Source organism: Amblyomma americanum, chromosome 1, assembly GCF_052857255.1.
Source record: "Amblyomma americanum isolate KBUSLIRL-KWMA chromosome 1, ASM5285725v1, whole genome shotgun sequence".
Classification (NCBI taxonomy): domain Eukaryota; kingdom Metazoa; phylum Arthropoda; class Arachnida; order Ixodida; family Ixodidae; genus Amblyomma; species Amblyomma americanum.
The window spans coordinates 28,398,190-28,423,998 of NC_135497.1; the positions used below are offsets into that span (position 1 = coordinate 28,398,190).

Genomic DNA, 25,809 nt, shown 5'->3' on the forward strand with positions numbered 1-25,809 from the left:
TTGCTTATGGGTCTCATTACTTTCCTGCTCTGATGCACAATGAGCTTTTATCCGAAACCAGCCAAACTAACCTGAACACAAACCGTGAAAAATGCATGTCTGTTATTGGCACATACTGCAGTGCTATCCCAGTTCATATAAGCATTACATGTTAGAGCAACTCTACATCACGATGCATTTTGACACGAGTAGTAGAGTTGAAATCTGGGTCAGTTGGCACATGATCAGGAAAAACAGTCAAAAGACGGAACAGAGCGAAGAGACGAGGCACACACACGACGACTGGACTAACAACTGTGCTTTATTGAGGGAAACGGTCTCACAGGAAAACGTTGCAAAGCTTGCGCAGTTCAGTCAGTCTACATCTAAATATAAGCTGTAATCTAGCACCGTAGCGAAAGGAAGCTTAGTTCCTTCTGCATAAGGTAGATAGAAGGATTGATGATGCGATCATCCTCTTGCATTCTTATGAGGAACTCTTCGAGAATTTCGCACTGAACGTTTCCCTTGCCTCTGCCAACAATACTAACATTTGAAAACAGCGGGTAGCAGCCGCATTTCCGGCAATGTCGAGGCAAGTTAGCGCCGTCAAAAGGGGACAGAGAGTTGTGGTGCTCTCTCATTCTTTCATTAACACACCGGCCTGTTTGGCCAATGTATAATTTTTCACAAGTCAGCGTTATTCTGTATACCACAACTGTGGCACAGGTGACGTAGCGGTTTTCATGGTGCGTCGAACAGACCGGAGGATAAGTCCTGCTACATGCAACACGTGAGCATAAGCGTGAAAGCTTGCAGGGTGCAGAAAGCACAACATTGACGCCCTGCTTTCAAGCAACATTTTGGAGGTGTGGGATTCTTTATGCACATAAGGCATGACTTCACTATTTCTTTTTTCAATAAATTTGAGTAACATAGACAATTGAGCTAGTTGGTACACCTTTGAAAACTTTCGAAAGTTCTGCGACAAGGGACACCAAGAGAAAGACACGAAGGCCAAGCGCTACTATCAACTGAAGTTTATTGGAAAAAACACAAGGTTAAATAGCTCACACAAGGCAGCTAGCAGCGCATGAGCCTACCCCCCAAAGGACAAAACGAATCAATGTGTTGAATTAAGATACCGAATTTCACAATCATGGATTACAACAGATGGTGTGCTGACGCACATGTCGGAGTTTTTGTGAATATGGTATGCCTCAGATAATTTCCTTGTTAGCTGATTGTTAGCTGATTCCCTTGTGCCGAGGGAGTGGTATATGATGTACCGTTCACATGCGGCAAGAGTTATATAGGCCAAACTGGTAAATGTATAAACACACGGCTATGCCAACATAATCTGTTTTTAAAGGGGGCTCCTATTTCTAATTTGGCCCTGCATTACAGAGACTGCGAACTTAAAAATTCTAACCTGCTAGACAAAAATGCATGTGTACCTCTGTGCAATAGTACAAAAATTCTGTATAGGCATTCCAATCAGCTAACAAGGGAATTATCTGAGGCATATCATATTTACAAAAACTCCGACATGTGCATCAGTGCACCATCTGTTGTAATCCATGATTGTGAAATTCGGTATTTTAATTCAACACGGTGATTTGTTTTGTCATTTTGGGGGTAGGGGCATGTGCTGCTGACTGCCTTGTGTGAGCTATTTAACCTTGTGATTTTTTCAATAAACTTCAGTTGATAGTAGCGCTTGTCCTTCATCTCTTTCTCTTGGTGTCCCCTGTCGCAGCGCTTTCGAAAGGTTTCTTTTTTCAACTGTCTTTGGGTCAACGATTTTAACGTCTCGAACCAGGATCTCTTACAACAGAGTTTCTGCCCTCAAAAGCTCTTTCGGAAAACCGGCCGCTTCCAAGCGTTCAAACTGGTTATCGACGTTTGACTTCACGCTGTGGTGGCAACTCTTTTGCATTGTATTACGAAAGCAGTTCGTAGCAATCCCTCTCTTGACAATCTTGGAGTGAGCTAACGAGTATGATAATAAGGACTTCTTAGATTTAGGCATGAAGCATGAGCAAACATGGCCATCGTCACGAAATGTTATTCGAAGTTCTAAAAATCTAATCGAGTGGTTAGTGGGTAGTTCGTATGGAAAACTAAGGGCACTCGAGAAAGCTTTAGAAGCTGTCAAAATCTGGTTTTCGTCCACGTGCAATGAGGCACTGGGCGAAAGATTCAATAGAATCAGGAAATCATCAACATATCTAAAAATTCTGCTCACACGTTTCTCAAAAAGAACGCCTTTCAATGTGTTGTCATACTTTGCTATAAATATCTTGCACAATACTGGTGCTACACTTGCCAAAATACAGATTCCTTTTTTCTGAACATACATGATATCCTTAAAATCAACAACAATGAAAGAAAGATAAATTGTTAACAGCTCAAGGAACATATCCAATGAAACGCCGCATGCATTTTGAAAGGAAACTTGGCCCTGCTATTCAATCAGCTCACTCACCGCAACAAATAGATCGCCACGAGGAATGCTGTAAAACAAGTCCTCAGTGTCGACACACTGTTGGCTCCAGGGATGCCTTTCTCGAAAATGTCAATCACTGCAGCCGCGCTCGCAACACAGTAAGGGTCCTGGACGGTAATGTACTGTAGATGTCGCTGCAAATACTCGTCCACTAACTTCTGCCAAGTGCCTGCCTCTGTCACAATGGCTCTCAAAGGGCAGTCAGCTTTGTGCGTTTTTGCAGAAAAAACACCTGAAGTCGATTCCCTTTGCTATTCTTCACCCTTTGTGAAAGGTTATGCAGATTGTTGGCCGACAGTAGTCTCACAGCTGCGGACTTCAATTTCCAGGGGTTGCACTTCGCAGGCTTGAAGTTCTTGAGAACGGCTGCCGAAGCCTTCTCAACAAACACTCTTGTGGGAAGAACCACAAACCCGCCTTCTTTGTCAACGTGAAGAAGTGTCAAGTCATTTTTTGTGAGGTAGTCCACAACTCGGTGAAGAATGTGGTTTCTGTGTCATTCCTGCTTGCCATCTGCATTGCAAACGGCGTCTATACATTCAGAAAGGCAGCTCTGCTTCTCATCTTTGTCGGCTTTCTCTGCTACACGACGTACAGTAGCAAGAAGTTCATGGCTGCTGACACTTGGTTCCAAACTGTACTTTGGCCCTTTCTGTAGGACGTGATCGATTTCTTTGGGAACTGATGTTCCAGTGAGATAAGCGACAGAACCTCTGTGCACCTTAGGCCGTTCTTTTTTAGGCAAGTGCCACCGTACCAGATTCCAGTAAGCCTCAGTTGCCTGGGCAGCCAAGCGTCGGTGTTCCTGAAGGCAGCAAACGCCAGGGAGTTCACCACGTTCAGTGAAGAACAAAACTCGGAGCCAGTCACGCAGTAGTCTCACCTGCCTCCAACACTCGAATTTCTATATCTTGGCTATCCGCTTCCAATTCCCCGAAGATGGCTCCAGGAAGCCGAAGAAAGCGACGAGCTCTTTTGGCGCCGAATTCGCCCCGAGGGAATGGGACAGAGTACGCGTTGGGCAAGTGATGGCAATTGCGCTGACACAAACCGTTGCCTGTTTCTCGGGACCATGCACACTTAGCAAGATATCCAGCGAAGAAAAAAAGGCATTGCAGCAGAGTTGAAATCTAGGTCAGTTGGTACATGTCCAGGAAAAAAAAAACAGTCAAAAGAAGGAACACAGCGAAGAGATGAGGCACACGCACGACGTCTGGACTAGCAACTGTGCTTTATTGAAGGAAACAGTCTCACAGAAAAAGGTGGCAAAGCTTGCGCAGCTCAGGCAAACAACCTACATCTAAAGATAAGCTGCGATCTAGTGCCGTTGCAAAAGGAAGCTTAGTTCCTTCTGCATAAGGTACATAGAAGGATTGCTGATGCAATCATCTCCTTGCGTTCTAATGAGGAACGCTTCAAGAATTTCGCACTGAACGTTTCCCTTGCCTCTGCCAGCAATACTAACATTTGAAAAGAGCGGGTAGCAGCCACATTCCTGGCAATGTCGAGGCAAGTTAGCACCGTCAGTAGGAGACAGAGTTGTGGTGCTCTCTTAATCTTTCATTAATACACCAGCCTGTTTGGCCAATGTATACTTTTTCGCAGGTAAGCGGAATTCTGTATACCGCCATATTCTCTACAACCACAACCTTCACCGAGTTCACAGAAACCGAGTTGACACTTCTTCAGGCGGATAAAGAAGGCAAAGTTTTGGTTCTTCCCACGAGTGCGTTTGGGGAGAACACGTGGGTAGCCGTTGACAAGAACTTCAAGCCTGTGAAGCGCAACCCCTCAAAATTGAAGTGCGCAGCTGTGAGACTACTTTCGGCCAACAACATGGATAACCTGTCTCAAAGGGTGAAGAATAGCAAAGGGAATTGACTCCAGGTGCTTTTCGCTGCAAAAACTCACAAGGCTGAGTACCCTTTGAGAGCCATTGTGACAGAGGCAGACACTTGGCAGAAGTTAGTGGACCAGTATTTGCAGCGACATCTAGTCCATTACTGTTCAGGACTGTTACTGTGTTGCGAGCGCGGCTGCAGTGATTGACATTTTCGAGAAAGGCATCCCTGGAGCCAACAGTGCGACGACACTGAGGACTTGTTTTACAGCATTCCCCGTGGCGATCTATTTGTTGCGGTGAGTGAGCTGATTGAACAGGAGGGCCAAGTTTCCTTTCAAAATGCATGCGGCGTTTCTCTGGATACGTTCCTTGAGATGTTAACAACTTTCTTCCACTGTTGTTAATTTTAAGGATGTCATGTACGTTCAGAAAAAAGGAATCTGTATTTTGGCAAGCGTACTACCACTATTGTGCCAGATATTTATAGCAAAGTTTGACAACACATTGCAAGGCATTCTTTTTGAGAAGCGTTTGAACAGAATTTTTAGATATGTTGATGATTTCCTGATTCTATTGAATCTTTTGCCCAGTGCCTCATTGCACATGGATGAAAACCAGATTTTGACAGCTTCTAAAGCTTGCTCGAGTGCCCTTAGTTTTACATATGAACTACCCACTAACCACTGGATTAGATTATTAGAACTTCGAATAACATTTCGTGATGATGACCATGTTTTCTGGTGCTTCATGTCTAGAACTAAGAAGTTCTTATTACCGTACTCGTTAGCTCACTCCAAGATTGTCAAGAGAGGGATTGCTATGATCTGCTTTCGTAATGCATTGCAAAAGAGTTGCCACCACAGCGTGAAGGCAAGTGTCGATAACCAGTTTGAACGCTTGGAGGCGGCAGGTTTTCGGAAAGAGCTCTTGAGGGCAGTGTCAGAAATGCTGTTGCAAAAGATCAAGGTTAAAGACGTTAAGAGGTGGACCGAATGACAGTTGAAGAAATATTGAAGTCATGCCTTATGTGCATAAAGTATCCCATTGCATCAAAAAGGTCGCTGGAAAGCAGGGCATTAATGTTGTGTTTTCTGCACCCTGCAAGCTCCTGCCGGTTCTCACGTGTTGGATGTGGCAGGACTTATCATCCGGTCTGTTCAACGCAGCATGAAAACCGCTACGTCACCTGTGCCACAGGTGAGGTATACAGAATTCCGCTGGCCTGCGAAAAAGTATACATTGGCCAAACAGGCCGGTAAAAGATTGAGAGAGCACCACAACACTCTTTCTTCTACTGACGGCGCTAACTTGCCTCGACATTGCCTGGAATGCGGCTGCTACACGCTGTTTTCAAATGTTACTATTGTTGGCAGAGGCAAGGGAAAAGTTGAGCGCGAAATTCTCGAAGCGTTCCTCATTAGTATGCGAAAGGATGATTGCATCAGGAATCCTTCTTTCTACCTTGTGCAGAAGGAACTGAGCTTCCTTTCGCAACGGAGCTGGATCACAGCTTATCTTTAGATGTAGATTGTTTGACTGAGCTGGGCAAGCTTTGCCACCTTTTCCTGTGAGACTGTTTCGTTCAATAAAGCGCAGTTGCTAGTCCATTCGTCGTGTGTGTTCCTCGTCTCTTCGCTGTGTTCCGTCTTCTGAGTGGTTTTTTTCCAGAGCATTTTGTTAAGTGCGTCAACATTTTGATCAGTGCATCATCATTTTGTTCGGTGCATCAGGAGGATCTGCCTCATTTTTTTATTCAAACAAGGATTTGTGCTCAGATTTTCGAGGCTTAACCTTTTGCTTTGTTCTCAGTTTTTTTTTTAAAGTAGAACCTATGTTTGAACTTCCCATTACTGCAAACTTTGGCTCATTTAAGAAAAGAAACTCGTTTCTTCATTATAACATCTCCAGGAATGCAGTGAAGCACCTTCAAGATTTCAGGATGCTGCAATAGAGAATTTTGGCCCTTAAGAGTTTTAGCTCTCAGAGGAAGTGCTATCGTATGTACTTGCCGACTTAACACAGTTTATTTTCCCAGAAAGTTTCTTGAAATTTGGTAGCAGGGGGCGGCAGAAGGTTATTGGGCAGATGAGATTAAGAACTTTGCAGGCATAGTGTGTGCGCAGCTGGCAAAGGACAGGGTTAATTGGAGAGACATGGGAGAAGCATTTGCCCTGCAGTGGGTGTAGTCAGGCTGATGATGATGATTATGGCATTCTTTAAAAGGGGGTTAAATTTTCTTAATTGTTTCAAGCTGTGGAAAACGCTACAAAAGCTGGCTGATTTCAGGAATAACTACTTCATCCATTGCACGAAGCACGGTTTCCGCGCTTGAGAGCGTAGCCAACAACCAGCAAAACTAACTCGCGCAGTGATGGATAATGCTGTCCGAACAAAACACAACTAGAGTTCACTTTAGCACGACTCGAAATATTCATTGTGAAGCCTGATGGCTACAAGTTTCCACAATCATTACTGTGGCAGACCGAACAGATGAACCCTCCATAACCAGGTGCATCGCCCATATATTCTCAGATTCCTCGTGGAACATTCTTACAGGTTGTTTGTCGTGCAGGGTGAGTTACTGTAGACATGATTCAACAGAAGGCACTTTGTGGTACTGAGTAGTTGTTTGGACGTTCATGGATGGATGGATAGATAAGTCTGAACCATTAAAATCGGACGGTGGCTCAAGCCACCTATCCATGACTTATGAAATTTTATGCTTGTCATGATTTTAGCCACCAATCAGATAACCTTAGCTTGGTTACTTCTATCCACTTAAAATATACTTTCTCTTCTCTGTCCTTAGACCCCAATGCCTTGGATAAATAAGCCCCGCTGTTCTCCACTGTAGGGTGGAGCCCTTTACAGAAAAGTACCAAGTGTTCAGCTGTTTCCTTCTCCTCTTCGCACGCAACACACAACGTGTCTATCTCGTGGTACCTGACTATATGTCTTAGTCCGCAAAACTCGCGTCCTGGCCTCAAACAACAAAGAGCTTCCCTTACAATTATAATAGGTATTTTCTTTGGCAACTTCCTGCTTAATGATCCTGTATGTTCTAAGTGCCGATTTCGTCAGCATCTCTGTTTTCCACAGAGCTCTCTCTCTTTCTTTAACCTTTTTCTTAACCGATAATTGCTGATTTGCCCCCCCCCCCTACTGCTGTCCATATATTTGCTTGCCAATTTTCTAGTTGGCTTTCTCTATTTCGTGTCAACATTCCTTATGTACAGGTATCTGAAAACTTTCCTAGCCCACTGCTTTTCCCCCACTTTTCTCAATCACTCCTCAAATGCTATCTTACTGCTAGCTTCTCTGCTCTCAAACAACGCCCATCCCATATCACTCTGTATTCCCTGATTTGGTGTGTTGCCATGTGCTCCCAAAGCTAGCCTCCCTACGCTACATTGTTTGACTTCTAACCTTGCTTGAACATCTGGTCTCATGCACAGAACCGCATTACCGAAAGTCAGGCTAGGAACCATCACCCCTTTCCAGATCCCTCTTACCACTTCATACCTATTGTAATTCCACAGTGCCCTTTTTTTCATGTCAGCTGCATTCCTAGTAGCTTTATTCATTACATATTTTTTATGCTCTGTCAGATACACAGCACTGTTATTTATCCACACCCAAAGATACTTGTACTCATCCACTACTTCTAGCGTGAACTCTTTTATTCTATGCTCGACGCTCTCATCATTAAATATCATGACTGCAGATTTTTCCTTACTAAACTTGAAACCTATTCTATCTCCCTGTGTACCGCCTATGTCTATCAACTTCTGCAAATCATCCTTGCTGCCAGCCATTAGCACTATATCATCCGCATATATTAGTCCCGGTAATGACTATTTAATTCATTCCCCTTCCTTGAAAAAAGAAAAGTTGAAGCCTAGTCCTCTCTTCTCTAGCTTGGTGTGTAACCTTTGCAGGTACAACATGAACAACAAAGGAGACAGAGGACATCCTTGCCTAAGCCCCGCTGTATCTCTATAGGCCCTGATACATTTTTCCCCATTTTATAAGCACTCTGTTACCTTTATATATATCTTTTAAAAGATTAATTACTCCATCTTCCACATCCAATGTGCCCAGTATGTCCCACAAATACTCTTGAATAACGTTGTCGTAGGCTCCCCTAATATCCAGAAATGCTAGCCACAGGGGCCTGTGTTCCTTTTCAGCAATCTCTATACACTGCGTCATTGAAAACAGATTGTCCTCCAATTCCTTTGTTTCTGGCACCCATTTTGTAGCTCCCCTAGCACCCCCTCATTCTTCACCCAAGCCTGCAGTCTCTCCTTTCTAATCTGCATCACCACTCTGTAAACCACAGATGTCACTGTTATGGGAGGGTAGTTACTTAGTCAGCTTTGTCCCCCTTTCTCTTATATGTCATGTTCATTCTACTTAATTGCCATTCATCGGGGACTTTGCCATCCACTATCATTTTATTCACTGCCTGTATTAATGTTTGCTTGGCTTTTGGCCCTAGCTTCTTTATTAACATAATCAGAATACCATCTGCTCCTGTTGACGTGCCACTAGAAACCTTTTTCTGTGCCGTTTCCCACTCTTTTTGCTCAAGTGAAGCAATTGCAGTAACTGGTTCATTCTGCTTTGAGAAATTATGTGCAACATTTCTTTAAATTTTTCTGTCATCCTTGTTCCTATGGGTTTCATTGGTTCATCCCCTTCTAGGTAAATACCCTGATCTGTAACAATAAACATTTGCTCTAGTCTAGTCTTGTTATTCATTGCATTTAGATGTTTCCAGAAATTTTGAGCTGCTTTTCTATCCTTTTTATTTACTTTTGACATCCATTGGGCACCCTTTCTTCTAATTTTCTCATTAATCATATAGGATGTTTGCATTCTAAACTTTATGAAGGTATCCCATTTTTTTGTCTACTTCAACTTCTGGTTCCCCTCTCTTCTTGGAATATGTGTTCCCTGAACGTTTCCTGGCGTTTCTATATCGCCCTCTTGACCTCCTCATCACACCGACCCTTCGGTTTGCGCCTTTTCCATTTTTGCTTTACTCGCACTTTAGCTAGCTCTAGCTCAATTATTCGAGTTCATTTAGTATAAGTTCATTCTGTAATTATCCTCAAAAATTACTTTCTCAATTTATTTGGCTGCTGCTTCCACTTGCTTTTCTGAATAAAAATTCCCCTCTGATGGATCATGTCGCTTCAGTCCTACATTGGTTTCTCTTCTGAAACTTAACTTGATACGTTTGTGGTCACTGCCTAGACTTTTGAAACCATGTTCATCTATGCTCATTACGTGTAATCTATAATACATCATCTGTGACATCAGTGCATAATCTATCGTCGAGTGCAAACTCCCTGCCTCCCATGTTATGAGCCCTTCACACTTCTCAGTATTGTTCCATGGAACAAAATCATGCATGCCACACACATCCAGCAGCATGCTTCCTGTCGAATCCGTGTACCCATCCAGGTCTTCTGTATATGCATTCATGTCGCCTAATATAATTATATCGCCCTGTCCTTCTAGCTCATCAATGTCACTAGCAATACATTCTAACATTTTCCTCTTTTCCTCTTTTGCATTAGCTCCTGTCCACAGGCATACAAACCCAAGGAGTGTTTGCTCCCCTGCCACTTTTGCTTTTAGCCATAAATGTTCCTTGCATCCCAGTTTAACCCTTTGAAAATTCATACTTTTATGAATGAATGCCCTAATTCCACCCCCCCTTTCTGGTGCCCTCTGTTCTATTGCAATATTCCCATGCGTAGTCTGGGTTACAGGGTGATTGCTCCATGTCTCCTAAGATGTGTTTCCACTAAACCATATACCACTATTTCCTCCCACCTTAACTGTTCTTCTATTTCCTGAAGGAGCTAGACACCGCAGCGGACACGGGACAGAGAAAGAAGACGACACAGGGCGGTGTCGTCTTCTTTCTCTGTCCCGTGTCCGCTGCGGTGTCTAGCTCCTTCATGTCTCACCAACTGGTCTACACATCTACCCTATTAAGTTCTATTTCCTCCCATTTCAGTCTATTCCTGCCACCTTGCATGTTAATGAAATATATCTGAATTAACTTGGCCCTGGCGCTTGTGTCTATTTCTTCTCCTATGGTTCCATTGTCCCTTCGATCTTGGTTCTTCCTTCTCTACACTGGTTTCCTCAGAGCTCTGGGTCCCCCCAAAAAAGTTGTTGCCTGGTGACCTATCCTACCACCCACCCTCTTTCCAGTGGCACCACCGTAGTGAATGCCATCCTGTGCAAAAGGGTGGGGCCTGACCTCGTACACTTCCCTGTTAACTTCCATTACCCCGTATGTTAGTCGTCGACTCATTAACCTAATTACACGGTTAGCCTCAACGATCCTCCTTTCCGTTTCGCTAGCCTCCCTCTGGACCTCTGGGATTGTGCATATGGCCACATGCAAACCCTCAGAGGCCTCTTAGGCTACGCATCCCCACTTCTAACTGCTTCTCGATATTCTGGCTCCTCCCTTTCAGGATATCATTGAGACCAGCATGGACAACGGCAAGGTGTTTGCCATCCATGTTGCCCCCATCACCTCCTAGGCTTTGGCCATTGCGTCTACCATGCACTTCCCTGATGGGGCCTCCACCTGCACCCGCCTGTCTGCCTTCACTGTCGTCAAAATACCTCCCTCAACCCTCGCTACGCTTGAGTCACCGACTACCAGAATCCTCCTGCGCTCTTACCGTTCGCTTCCTAACTGCGACAGTTGCCCTCCGGATCGCACTAAATGTTTCCCGCCACTGTACGCTACTGTCGCGAGTCTCCGTGCCCATTTTTACCTCTCTGTCTTCCCCACTCAAAGCCTGCTGCGCTACAGCACTGTAGGATCGGCGAGCCTCGTCCCCCACCTGACACTGCTCCAAACCGGAGTACCCTGCCGGCCGCGACCTGAGTGCTTCTACCTGCTCTTCTAGCTTGGCCCGCTTTTCCCGTTCCTCTTTCAGCTCGTCCACAATTTGCTCCAACAGGTCGGCATTAGCCTCCTCCCTCTTAAGTGACTCGGCAACCTGAGTTTCTAGCTTAATCCGTTCTTCTCGTTCTACCTTCAGGTCCCTTTGGAGTTCTTTAATCCTAGCTGCCCATTCCCCTTTCAACGTCCCAACAGCCTCCTCAAAACACTTATGTATCTTGCACGCTCAAAAACGTATTATCAACATTACCTAGTGAAGAAGCTGGTGCCACCATCAATGCGATTTTAACTCGATGGCATTAAGGAGGCCGTGTCCAGAAAAGCCTGTGTTAACGCTAACGTCGCATAACATTAGCGAGAAATCCATCGAACAATGCCCACAGAAGGAACCAAGGTAGGCCGCCTAGGCTGTGCGGTCTTATTGCAACGTCCACCGGATTGTGAGCAAACTGCCCACCATTTCAGGTGGCAGTTAAATTAATGATTGCTTGCGAGAGGTTACTCGGGACCGGTGGCAGCACCTGTCATCACAGGTCAGTGGCGCATCGCTTAACCACGTAAAATATATGGCTATGCACAGCTCAGTGTCTAGTTGCGCAACAAGCGTAATATTTTTGGTGACAGGTGTTTACATCATTGTTTCCATGATTCGACCTATTGCCTTGTATTTTGCTGAGCTCTATATCCTCTCCTTATTACACAGCAAATCGTTGCTCCTTTCTCTTCCTGCTCAAGCGCTGTGCAGTTACTGCATGTATATGGCGGGATAAGAAGTGACCCAGCAAACTGAGTCATTCGTCTGTCCGAAATTACGTGGTCCCTAGCACACGCACTCCAGAGAGAGAGAGTTTTCATCTGAACTAGACAAGAAAACAAATGCGAACAATTATTCGGGGATATACTGGTGGATTTGCCGAACGAGCATGCGGTTTGATTATATTAGCCTAGGTTGACCGAATTCTTGTTGTATTTCAGTTAGCGCGCAAGATGTGGTGGAGGTGGATGTGGTTTTGTTTGTACTGAAACAACTGGTGGATTTGTCGAACGAGCATGCGGTTTGATGGTGTTAGCCGAGGTTGACCGAATTCTTGTATTTCAGTTAGCGCACAAGATGTGGCGGAGATGGATATGGTTTTGTTTGTACTGAAACCAGCCATTCAAAATTCTTGTTTCCATTGTGTTTCACCCAATTGGCAGTGAAAGAGCCTCCGAGTGGTTAGATGATCGGATTGCTTTGTTGTGCCGAAATATTCATTCTTCTCTAAATAACTATTTTTATTGCACTAAATCACCGCAACACTTCCATAAGAATAAGGGAATGGAAAGCGGTGTTGGTTTTGCATTTTCGTCATATTTTCATCAAGATAGAAAATTCGGCCACAGTGCTTAGCGTTTGTATGTTTTTGGCGCGGTGGTGGGAAGACCGCAGTGATTGTGATTAGCGTCGAGGTAGCGGGTGCTGCACTATTGATCGCACAATTAAATTTTGCTCGTGTCAGAAACGATTTCTTCATGAGGCCTGTTTTTCCATAGAATCATGTCGTTCAGACTGGGCGCTAAGTAACATAAGGTTGTCAAACATTGTGGCTGACTGTGGCTGTGCTCGGCTCTCAAATACACTTAAATTTAAGCACCGGGACTGCGTAACCAGGATCATTTTCGAAGCACTCGGCATACTTAGGAATGGTTAGACGGGGGATGAGGAGGGGTGAGTTTTTTTGCAGACAGGGAAGGGGCTTTTTAGAGGCTGAGTAGTTTTGTTTTTGTAGGTGCTGTGCGCAAGTGTTTCATTGGTTCCAACAACGCTCTCGGAGCGCATAGAAGTGAGGATTTTCAATGATATTGTGCTTGGTATTGAAACCTGTCTTCGTGTTTGGGGCGGTTCAGCAATAGAGTGCGCTTTATCTTTTCAGTTACGAGCCTGAACTTTCTCCGGGACTGACCTACCGCCCAGAGCACCCCCGCGTCACTCTTCTCCTATTTCCTTCCGGCAAAATAGTGTTCACAGGTGAGGCCTCCGTCCTGTACTTTTTCGCTCTGCTTTTTATACCCTTGAGGTTGCGATCATATGCACTTTTGTAATAAGGTAACAAACAGTATTGAGGAAATAATGCGTTATTCTGCATATCGAACAGTTAGGACAATGCTTTGAAAGCCCCGTGCAAAAATGTACCACTGTTTTGCGCATTTATCGAACGCGTGGCGAGTGGTGCTTCTACTAATGGGCCTCTTCAATCACCGCGCTTTCATGCGGTTAAGACAACCTAAGAAAGCTTCGGTCTCCTGGTTGGCGAAGGTGTTGCTGGAACGAACTATACCATTCTTGCGATGAAAATATTCTGTTTATCGTTTACTGCTAAGAGGGTCAGACAACCTCTGAAAGGCAATGGCTTGTTGCAAAGCGCCGTCTGCTGCGACTTCGATGTGCAGCAGGTTAGGCCTAGCAACGCCTACGGAGCAGTGCACTTCCCGCATGCTGGTGGGCCGCACGTCGCTGTTAGAAACACCTCACTAGTTTTGTGCAGTGTATTGTTGCTTGTAGTTTACAGATACACATGTTTATTGCCGCTTTTATGCATCGAATTATCATATATCAAACTGTTTCGCGATCTGCTTTGAGTTCGATATACCTGAATTCAAGTGTAGTGACATTGGGCGTGTTTTTCGTGGAGCACATTTTCAAGACGGGGAAGTAAGGGTGCTTATATCATTTTGTGAAAGCTTTCATTATATGGAGGCAAGTATAGTTTAGAAAGCCGCAGGATCGTTGCCTCATTGTTTTAGGTGATTTTTGTGACACACGTTTTAGCGAGAGAGCAGATAACGACATGGCAGCTATAACAAAATATTGCATTGCATTGCGTGCCCACTTGCTAGCACCACTAAATATAATTGCAGGCCGCAAGGTGATCACTGCTGACTAAACCTTGTTTTTCATGCAGGCAGCAAAACAGAGGAAGAAATTAATGAACCATTCAAGGACATTTACTCACGGCTGCAGACTTGTCGCATTGGTTGAGAGTGCGGTTTGTCCGCCCACACTATCATGAGGAGTGTCACGGCAGCTCAATTCTAACGCACTTGGTGCGGCCCGTAGCGTGGTGAAATCAATGGCGTCCTCTATGTGAAGTTTTTTGCCGGAATGTCAAGTTTTGTGATTCACCCCGACCAGACAAGTTTTCGTCAAACTCTTTGTTTCATCAGCTAATTTTTTGTGTGCTCAGTGTTCAACCTGTACGCATAATTGCCTTGGTAATCTCCTTCATGTTTCATGTCATGATTGTTGCAAGTTGCAATGAAACATGCACTGCAGAATTTAAAAAAACTTTATTTACTTTAACGAAAAATGTGCTATGTGTGTGACTGTATTGTGTTTTTTCACCCTAATAAATGTGTTCATCAACCTTTAGACATGCTCCTATGAGCTATTTTTTGATGTACTACTGTAGTGAACTTTCTGATGAAGAGCACGTACAAAGAGTTGATAATTTTTAAACTTATACTATGTGATGTTGGGGACTTGCAGAATAACGCTTAAATCTCATTATATAACTTATGCCCTCACACTAGGCAATTTTATCTCTCTTTCGAATCAAATGGCACTGCCATCTAACCTCAGTAACCGTCTCATACACAGGAGCATATTATGTGGTTCGGTTCTAATGACGTTCGCCACCGAGTGAGTTTAGGGAAGTCATTCGTATTCAAGCTCGAACCGAATGTGCACTGTGGACACCAGATGTGCACGAGAAACAAGCAATGCAAAAAAGGTTGTGGGTCTGGTGAAGGTATAAAGCTTTAACTATTGAGTTGCGGTATAAAAATGTCATAGTTGTGAAACTATTCGCAATGGAGGCTGTCGTAGATTGCTGTTATCAGCTTAGCAGCGACTGACGGCAGCGGCAGAGCATGAAGCACGACCCTGACCGCTGCCATAGAATATTTTGGGTTCTGCGTTTCTTACTGTTTGGCGTTCCACGTGTGTTAAGCTCGCAAACATTTAAAACTAACTGTGCACTACAACTTTTCGAAGTTTCATGCTTGGTGCTTCTCCACCGTGTCAGCAATATTGTTTGTTTACATTTATGCAATTTTAGGTCGACTTTTTACATTGTTGTGGTGACAAAAAGGCTGCAGCATGGCCAGAAATATTATTTTACACCTATGATATTGCACAGAAATATTTTTTCCTGCATTAAATATGTACTGAACAATTTGAACACCTTTTGAGAGCACTAATGCTCTTGACTGTATAGTTTTGTTTCTTTGATCATCATTGCTATCGTTTCAGAATTACATTTTTTTACTGAGCAGCACCAAAAGAGGTCTAATAACATCAGGTGCATCTAATGCCATTTGATTAGAGTGACAGTATGGTTTCCGATGTGACAGCGACATTAGTGTGCGAAATATCACGTCGGGAAGAACAACTCCAGCCGCTGTGCCCAAACGCTCATTCAGACTCACTTCTCTTGTGTCCATGACGCACTTGTGCATGCAGTTCTTCCCATGAATTGCACTAGAAAAATATTGTAGCAGTTTTTGCTCATTAAAGTGCTAAATACTCTTGTAATACACAAAAGTGAAGATACTGATAGCCAAATTTGAATGGCTCCTGCAGCGAACTATCACCAACTGGGAGAAAGAAGAGATATCATGTTTTTCTGATCTGCGTAGTAGTGCGACAATATAGTACCGCGCATTCACCACCCGCCTCAAAAAACAACAAATGAGAAAGCGACAGACGAAGCAAAGGTATGAGTACTATTATATTTCTATCTGTTATGTTCTCACTATTTTGATGTACCACTGCAGTTACTTTCCTTAACTACATGAAAACTGACAACAAAAATGTAATTGGTAAAAATATGGGTCTTCTGGACCATCCTATTAGACTGACTATATCATTCACATACCTTTCTGTCAAATAAATCTAAGGTATCAGTTGGGTGCTTTAGTGGCCAGGAGTCAGCTGGATGGGGGCTCCTGTTCCATAAAGATATAACTGTCAAGGTAGAGGAATTCTGCAGCATTAACGACAGAGTGGCAAGTATCGTACTTATGCTGAATAAAAGCAACAAGCTGAATGTTGTGCATTCATGCATGAGATAGTCGAAAAGCTCTACAAAGAAGTGGAATCCGCAATTCCTAAGGGAAAAAACTCGGTACACACAAGTGATAGGCGATGTGTCATCACAGTAGTGCTGTCGAGCCTTCTGGCAGTTGGCGCAGCTCCCACGCAGAGGCACACAAGCTGAAGAAACCTGACGGCAATGCACACGAAACAGCTATATGCAGAGTACTTTTAACATTAAAGTACAAGCGTTCGGAACTGAGCCCGACAGCATTACGGCTTCATCAGAAGGGGCTCTCTCGGTAACGTTCGATGAAGACCCTTTCAATGCTTTGCACTCTCGGCTCCTCTCTTTCGGGCTTGCTTTATGCCCGTGGCAGCATGACAGCATGATTTCTTGCATCGGCTGGAATTTCTGACAAAAGGATGCTCCGGCACAGCACCAGCCATTCTGTATCTGCGGCAGGACTCGCGCCCGCTGGGAGGGCAACTGAGAGGGGAGGGCGCATTTCTGCGACAGCTTCATGGCGGTTGGCGCCTGGATTGGGCATGTGGGTGACACCTGTTGGGCAGAGAGGAGAGTTTGTGCTTCGTCGGTGAGTACGGTGCCGGGCTTTAATAGGCAGCCAAAGGAGGGAGCTTTCTGGAATTGGCCTGGGTTTGGAGAGGGGAAGAAGCTAATGAGAATAACATTTATGAGTTAGGGGTCAGAGAAAATGCAGTGGACAGCCCAATGGTACTGCAGAAGAGGTATACCTCTTTAACCAGGGACGAGGGCCTTTGCAAGCGAAAAATTATAATATTGCAAATATTACGGAGCGTGCAAAAGAAGTAAGCGCTGGGGTAGTTAGGGTAGTGGTAAGCGCTCAGAAAGGAGGGCAAATTATGCATTTTAGAAACTGCAAGTTATGAGACCGTTAGACACGTACATGGAACTTAACTGACGAAAGAAATCTGTAAACGTGAAGCAACTGAGTGAGAAAGTTAAATGCAAAGAGAAGCTGGCATGCTCTATGTGCCGTATGTAGCATAAAAGCTGTCAATTTGAGGCTATAGGCAGTAAAAAAATCAAATATATCAAAAATTGACAAACAGGGCAAGGCTATTATATGTTTCAGAGAATAAAAATGGCCGAGGAACTCTAAAGAGATCTTTTCAGTACCCGAAATAATGATGACATGACATAAGCAGTGGTACAGATGAACTGTACATTCCGCTGGTAGCGAAAGAGCAAGTAAGCAAAGCCTTACAAGAAATGAAACGAAGGAAAGCGGCGGCTGAGGATCAGGTAACTGCAGATACGTTGAAGGATAGCGAGGAGGTTGTGCTAGAAGAACTAGCCGCTCTGTATAGGCAGTGTCCCACGACCTGGAGCGTATCGAGATCCTGGAAGAAAGCTCACATTAACAATGGAAAGAGACGTCAAGGACGTAGTAAATTACAGACCGATCAGCTTACTGAACGCTGCCTACGAGGTATTTACTAGGGTAACTGCTTAGAAAACTATGGGAACATTACTCATCAGTAAACGAAAGTACAGGCTATTCGTCAGCTTATTACGCTGACACTATCAGTACGGTGTTGGATGAGGGATTCGTAGTCGCTCTAGACGGAACCACAGGTCAGAAACGACGCTTGCTCCGAACACCGCCACCACCGCCAGGACAGGGCTGCCGACGAGTTAAAGGAGTTGGATGATGGGAGGAAGATTACGAGAGGGTTTATTTACATTTATTTACTAGATAGACATCAAAATGAACAGCTCTCCGAAGAGAGGATCTCAAGGTAGGATCATAATGGAGGACCCCAAAATAGAGCATGATGAAGCATCCAGAAGGAGCACACAAGGGGAGCATGATTCACTGCTCTCGCCATCCAGCTTTTATATAGTTCTCCGTCCCTAGATTCCCCAGGCTGAGGACGTCTCCGCCAGGGTGGGAGTGGCCTAAAACGTATTATCGCGTACAAACAGGCTCCACCGCACACAGAGACAAGCCCTCGTCGGGTGTCGAGTCAGGTAGAGAGGAGGATGCCCGCGGGTCCACTCCAACTGCTGAGCGGATGACCTCGTAGCCAGCCGAAAGATCCCATGCACCGCCAACACCCGTTCTTTAGATGTCAGCCCTCGCGCCGGGCAAGATCGCACAGTCGGGTCAAGAAGCCGGAAGGAGTCGCTTCGTCATTTGCCATGCCTGCGAAGATTAGCGCACGGCGACCTCCAGCTCGCTGCCGTATCGGCACGCTGAACGTCTTTTACCAGGAATGAGGCCACATTAGTTCCCTCAGCTTAGTCACGGGCATTTGGGAACAATAGTTGCCGCTGGTTCGCTGTGGTGGCGCCTCCGTTTCGCTTACTTGGTTCCCGGAATCCACCCGGGCGAGGCTCTCCGGTACTCGGGTTGGGAACGTGGGAGCGATTCTTATCGCCTGGCTCGGAACCATCCCGAAGAAGCTTGTGTTGGTTTCCAACAGGTGAGCCTTGCCGACGGCGCCGCTAATTTACAGACGGGCGGGCGCCCGCATGTAACAATACCTCCACGGCCCGGAAAATCTCAACTGGCCAGCGTTCCTAACCGCTGGACATGAAGAGATTGGCTTGCGTCCACGTTGACTTCCTGGCTTGCAATGTCAACTCCAAAGGCAAAACGAAAGCACCAAACCACTAACAAAGGAAAGCATTGACAGGACGTTCCAAACAACAAAGCACTGCCCCACGCGCAAGCGCCCGGAATTCACTCAAGACCTAGCAGGCTTCCTTCTAATGCCAAACAAAATCCTGGTCGACAATAATGATTCGTAAATTTTGCCCGAATCTAGGCTCAAAGCGAGCGTCCCCGTCACATCTGAGGTCGCCAAGGACAGACTGCCACGTTGTACGATAAGCGGTGGAGTGTCAAAGCCAGCAAATTTTGAATAGAAACTTCATCCCTTATCCATCAAAGATCTGATCCCCCTAAACCACCCGAATATCGAAAGTCTTTAAAATTTGGCCCACACTCAGTTTAATGTACGCGCTTTTCTCAAAGAAGCTTGATCGCTCGATACTGAGAATCAATAATACAGTTCAACTCACAAAGTTGCGACTGCGCATCACAGACCTTACTCACTCTCGTACTAGCGAGATACTTCCCTTAAACTCATTGTGTCAATGTGACACCTCGTCGCCGTCATCCATACACAACGCTGCTACAGCTGTTCACAAAATTCTGCAGCCAATATTCATTTGGTTAATCTTCGTATGCCCAATGGGCTAACTAACCAGGCGCCGCTAAACACAAGTACGCAAATACGCACAAATACACCTACTTTTTGCCTCCACAACGCAATAGCCATACTTCTGTCACTGTAGCAACAAGCCTGGTATCGCCACCAAGTTTAACACGTCTGGATCTATTTAAGATACTAAAGCAAACCTGTTCGAAAATTTCAAACACAAAGGAACTTGCTAGCACTCAGCGGTTCCACCGCAAGCAGTTGATCGTCTACTCGGGAACTATCCTCACTGCATTCTTGCGAGTGTCCTTATCATTTGGCAGCACGGAAATTTCTAACTCAATTACACGATAGCTGTTGTCGAACTTATATGAAAAAAAAACGACCATATTCGATCAACCATAATCGTTAGCCTAAAATAAAGTAGCCTTTCCCTCCCCGATTTCACGCACCCCCCCCCCCCCAAAAAAAAAGAAAAATAGGAATAAAAAACGGCTACTTCGAATGGCTACACGGGAATGAGGGCTGACTGACTTTCCCCGGTTTGAAAGGATCAGTCTTTCAGACGCGCCCGCCGGGGTCGCGCTCTGACTTATTGTACTGCTTTCAACTCGTGACAAACGGCAACTAAAAACCGCTATTCTTGACCGTCCCTGTCATCTCTACCGCCCCTCGACGCGCTCAAATGGTCCTGGTAAAGCATGCAAAGTCGAGAACCGACTCCTGGCGACGAACCGCGTCTAGCTCGAGAAGCTACAGCAAGACTTTGATTTGAGCTTGTTGGTTGTAGCATGCCATGGTTTACGCAAAAAGCGTACAGGCGCAAAAAGACGGAGACAGCACACACACAAAACAGGACTGGCGCCATATTTTTCAACCATCAGTTTTATGTCCAGCGTGGTGGTGTTTGTATTGGGTTGTCCCTTGCACATATATTGAGTGGCATTTATTATATGCTGACAAACGTGTCAGTGACCGACTTTTATTGACCTCTAACGTGTTAAGGTATTCAGATATGTGGATGACTACCTAATTCTGCTAACCCATCACGTAGGTTCAAAACTAAGCGTCATCTTTGAAAACATTGTCACCATTTTCAGAAATGAATCAAAGGGCTTCTTTTTACGCAAGAAGTTCCCCGCGGCAATGCCCTGCAGTTTCTTGACCAGAGACTTGTGTTTAGGAAGGACAGACATGTTTGTTGGTCCTACAACCCCAGATCGTGTAAAGGGCTACTCCCCTTCGGTAGTGCACATTCCAAGCTAATCAAGCGTGGAATCGTTTCCACATGCCTGAATGCATCATTGGAAAACTCTTGTGAGCATGAGATGGCACAGAGTTTTGATTCGCAAACTGAACGCATTCACTAAGCAGGGTACCCAAAACACCTCATCACTAGTATCAGTGAGAACCTTGTTAAGAAGCGCAAGCCGAAATTAAAGGGTGATCAGGCCCAAAAAGAGAAGGATAAAGAAAGGCAACCGACAGTGGTAATTCCCCATATTCATCGGTTTTCACACAATATAAAGAAAGTGGCCAGCAGGTATAAGGTCAATGTGGTTCTTTCTGCTCCTTGCAAGGTGTCGCGCATTAGCACCTTGAACAAAGTATGAATGGTCTGGCAGTGCAAAAAAAACCACCAAACCCGCGCCACTGATTGTACGGCTGACGTTGTGTACGTCGTGCCTCTAAGCTGCGGTCAGGAATATATTGGCCAGACAGGCCAGTGCTTTAACGAAAAGGTGAGCCAGCACAAGACTGCTATAAAAAATGGTTATGGCAGCCACATGGCCACTCACTGCAAAAGCTGCAAGTGTCGTCCGGGTTTTGAAAATACTAAATTCATTGCAAGGTCTAAAGAAAGATTAGAGCGTGTAATCATCGAACCTTATTACATCAAGCAGAGGGGTCATATCTGCAAAAGCAAGCCATTTGTCTCGTTGTCAGATGACATTAGTTTCCTTAACATTTCATTATCAGCGATATAATCATTGCTTAGTCATTTTGCACGTGTGCTTTTGTTATGTCACTGCTTGTATATATCAATGCTTGTTTTTGCTCTATTTTTATCTTTGCCTGATCGTGCGGTTATTAAGTATTTTTTTCCATGAATAAACTTAGTTGGAAGTTGGCGCCAGTCCTGTCTTGTGTGTGTGCGGTCTCCGTGTTTTTGCGCCTGCACGCTTTTTGCGTAAACGATGTCGAGAAGCTACCGATTTTTCTCGAACCAAGTAAGCTCGACTGTGCTTCGCCCTGCGCGCTTCCCGGAATCCCGTGCGGAAATTGAAGGACCAATTCTTCTGAAGTGCACGTGCTGAATTCGCTTAACATGTGTACAATGGCTTAACAAGGCATGTGTAGTTTCTGTTACTGTTGGTCGATCCCTGCGCTCTTGTGCGCTGGGTGTCTCGCAACCTAGCGTCTTGTGATCTTTCGGGCCGCTTTTCTTTTTTTCTTACCGCCTGTCTGTCAGGTCGATGTGGTCTCGATCTTTCCGCAGGCCAATGCCCCTTGAAAATATCGCTCTTCTTCTGCTTGCAAGATGCGGTCTTCCCTCTCTGTTACTCTTTTCATACCTTTACAAGTCCCCCCATTCTCAGCCTCGGGTCGGAGCTTTTCTAGCTCTGCTGCTAGCCTCTTCATAGTCTCTTTGAGAACTTTTTTGCGCTACTGCAGCTCTGCCTCCTGATTCTGCCTTTCCGTTTCTTCAGCTCTTTTGCGTTGCTGTTTTTTTGCACACCTTTGCGTGTTACCCCAAGCAATTTCCAAATAATCTTCTAATTCTGTTTCAAACGTTTTGATTGCCTGGATAATGTCCGAATCTTTTGCGCTTTCCTCCACATCCACTTTTAACTCATCGCATGAAAACCACAGTTCTGCCCTCGACAACCTCGTCAGGTCCACGGTCGCTGCCTTTAAATATTGGTTTTGCTCGCACATGGTGATTCTGAGCTACTACCCTTTTGCTACAGACATACACCCGATAAAACAGCAGTTCAAATTTTTAACCCAGAATTTGAAGCCTGGAAGGTCCAAAGCAAAAACCGAGCACTCACCCGCAGATGCAGCACCACGTCACCCGCTTCATCTTACTGCTGCCATGGCACTTCAATCCCACCGCTGCCACCAGTTGTTGGATGAGGGGTTCGGAGTCACTTTAGACGGAACCATAGGTCAGGAACGACCTTGCTCCGAACACCACCACCACCACCACCAGGACAGGACTGCCGACGAGTTAAAGGAGTTTGATGATGGCAGGAAGGTTACGAGAGGGTTTATTTACATTTATTTACCTAGGTAGGGGTCAAAATGAACTGCGTTCTGAAGAGAGGATCTTAAGGTAGGATCATAATGGAGGATCCCAAAATAGAGCCTCCCAAAATGGAGCATGCTGGAGCATCCAGAAGGAGCACACAAGAGGAGCATGATTCACTGCACTGGCAATCCAGTTTTTCAACAGTTCTCCGTCCCTAGATTCCCCAGGTTAAAGACGTCTCCGCCAGGGTGGGAGTGGTCTAAAACTTGCATTATCGTGCACAAACACGCACCACCGCACACAGGGACGCGCCCTCGTCACGTGTCGAGTCAGGGAAAGAGGAGGATGCCCTCGGGTCCGCTCCGACTGCGGGGAGGATGATTTCGTAGCCAGCCGAAAGATCCCACGCACCGCCGACACCTGTTCTTTAGATGTCAGCCGACGCGCCGGGCAAGACCGCCCGGTCGGGTCAAGAAGCCGGAAGGAGTCGCGTCGTCATTTGCCATGCCCGCGAAGATTAGCGGACGACAACCTCCAGCTCGCTGCCGTATCCCCACGCTGAAAGGGCCAGAGAAAGGGGTGTTGCGAGCAAGTCATCCTTTTTGCACTCGTACCCAGCAAGGTTTTAGAAAGCACTTTTCTTGTGAAACACAGCTAATCAATTTTACAAATGATATTAACTTCATACTTGCTGGTGGCAGTGAGGTTGACTGTATCTATTTGACATTTGACAAAGCCGCTCACAGCTTGCTTCTTCACAAATTAAGTAAACTTAACATCGACCAAAATGTACTACGATGTATTGAATGCTTTTTGTCTAATAGGTTTCAGTACGTGCACGCTAACGGCATTAACTCATCATCGGTTCTTGTGACCTCCGGCGTCCCACAAGGTTCTGTTATCGGTCCCTTGCTGTTTCTAGTATATCTTAATGACCTGCCTAACCACGTAACATCTACAGCGCGAATTTTTGCGGATGACTGGTGTTCGCAATGAAAAATGACACTTAACGAGACTAAATACAAAGTAATGCGTTTTCCGCGTCGCGTCAATCCGTGCCCCGCTCCTTACACTATTTGTTCTTCCCTGCTAACACCGGTAACATCTTACAGATACCTCGGCGTCATTATAACGTCAAACCTAACTTGGAAAGCACATATCACTTCTATCATCGCGTCCGCTAACCGCATGCTTGGATATCTGAAACAAAATTTTTGCTTAGTCCCGACACCTGTTAAACTTCTTCTGTACAAATCGTTTGCCCGCTCCAAATTGGAATATGATAACTCAGTATGGGACCCTTTCACTAGCACTCTTATCGACGCCCTCGAAGACGTACAGAACTGAGGAGCACGTTTCATCTTCCGTAACTACGATCGTTTGTCCAGCGTCACAGAAATGAAAAACACATTCACTAACCCCCCTATCACTGCGCAAATAAATATCACGCCTTTGCCTGTTTTTTTTAAATTTACCACATGAATTCCACCCTTAAACATACATTACTCACGCCGCCAACATATGTTTCGTCCAGCTCAGATCATCCATGCGATATTGGTGTTCCACACTGCCGAACAAAATCCTGCATGAATGTATTCATTCGAAAACATTGTTTGACTGGAACCACCTACCACGGGATATTGCACTTTCCAATGACTTTGATGAATTTAAGAACTTATCAACACATTATTGCTTACCATAGGTTTGGTTCTATTCCTTCTTCCTCGTAATCATGCGCATTCTTGTATATTTTTTTTTCCACAGTTTTGCTGCGTTAATATTTGTACTAATGGTGGCTGGCTGTTTACAATTTATATCACTTTTCTTTGCGCGAATTAGCGTTTCTTAGTATTTGTGTCATTTTTTACTGACTTCATGTTCCGGGTTTTTGAAATATGTATATTTCCCAGTATTTTTAAAATCTTTTTTCACTGTATGCGTTGTCTCTTTTTGTAACAAATTTATTTAAATGTGTGTTCCACTCCCCTCAACAATGCCCTGTGGGCCATGAGGGCATCTGAAATAAATGTGTTTTTAAAATTATTTTCGTTCCTACTTCTCGCTATGCTAAATTTTCTGAGTAGGTACTCCACATTCTGCGTCACTGGGCTTCTACTGGTTGTGATCATTAAATTTAAAAAAATTAGGTGCTGTCAATTGGTCTGATGTGTAAGAAATGATGTGTAAGAAATGCAATAGTACTTTTCTTTTACACACCAATCTATTCCGTTTGTGATCCTGCTTCAGTTCTAAGTCTATTACCTTTCACTCCGCAATCAATTTTAATTCTGCTTCCATTCCCACTCCGACTACGCAATGATGCCAAATGTCTCACACAGAGAGGTTGCGGTGAGTCTCATTGATTGATCGGGGCGTTAAAACATGGTTTGATGAGACCGGCTGAACATCGCCGCATCTCGCTGTCTTGGAGGCCATATGTATTGAACATGAACGCTGCCACACAAATGGAAGTTGCCACGGTGCTTAATATTCGTTCCCTCACTCAACAATCGCGTAAGCGTTCAGCGCATTGTCAGACTCCGCCATGTTTTTCATAGTAGTTGTCTGTGACTTTATTTAGGCACAACACTTAGGCACTAAGACGTCGCTGTCGTGCTGTTCGTCGTCCAGGCCTGTCGAGCCGCGAGTGTGGGAGGGGTAGGAAAGAAACCCGATTTGAGACGAAAGGGGATGAAAATAAACTGCATAGAGAGGTAGGCGTCAAGGAAAGGGCAGTAGAGAGATGAAAGATCGCGACGCCATCTGTACAGGTAAAACCGTGCAGGTGATGCATATATGGGCGTTTTGCCGACACTGGTAGGATAAAGAGATGAGTTCGCGCTTCGATAATGAGACCAGTGCAGGGCTTAAAGAGACAGCCAATGGAGGGAGCTTTAGTTGTAAAACTTCTGGTACAGCTAGGGCATCAACGCCTGCTGCACGAGCAGGCCCTGTTAGTCGCCACCTACGGCTCCAAACCAGTCCCGCTAGG

General features: G+C 45.0%; 1 protein-coding gene across 2 annotated transcripts in view; it reads left to right on the forward strand.

Moving 5' to 3' along the window:
* Nucleotides 1-24,835, forward strand: part of LOC144112322 (TATA-box-binding protein-like) — a 45,723-nt gene extending 20,888 nt beyond the window's left edge. For both annotated transcript variants that reach the window (XM_077645191.1, XM_077645189.1), the window contains 2 exons: nucleotides 13,188-13,282; nucleotides 14,217-24,835. In XM_077645191.1, the coding sequence (XP_077501317.1) occupies nucleotides 13,188-13,282; nucleotides 14,217-14,293 (172 nt within the window). In that variant the 3' untranslated portion in view covers nucleotides 14,294-24,835. The remainder of the gene's footprint in view (nucleotides 1-13,187; nucleotides 13,283-14,216) is intronic.
* The last annotated feature ends 974 nt before the right edge of the window (nucleotides 24,836-25,809 follow it).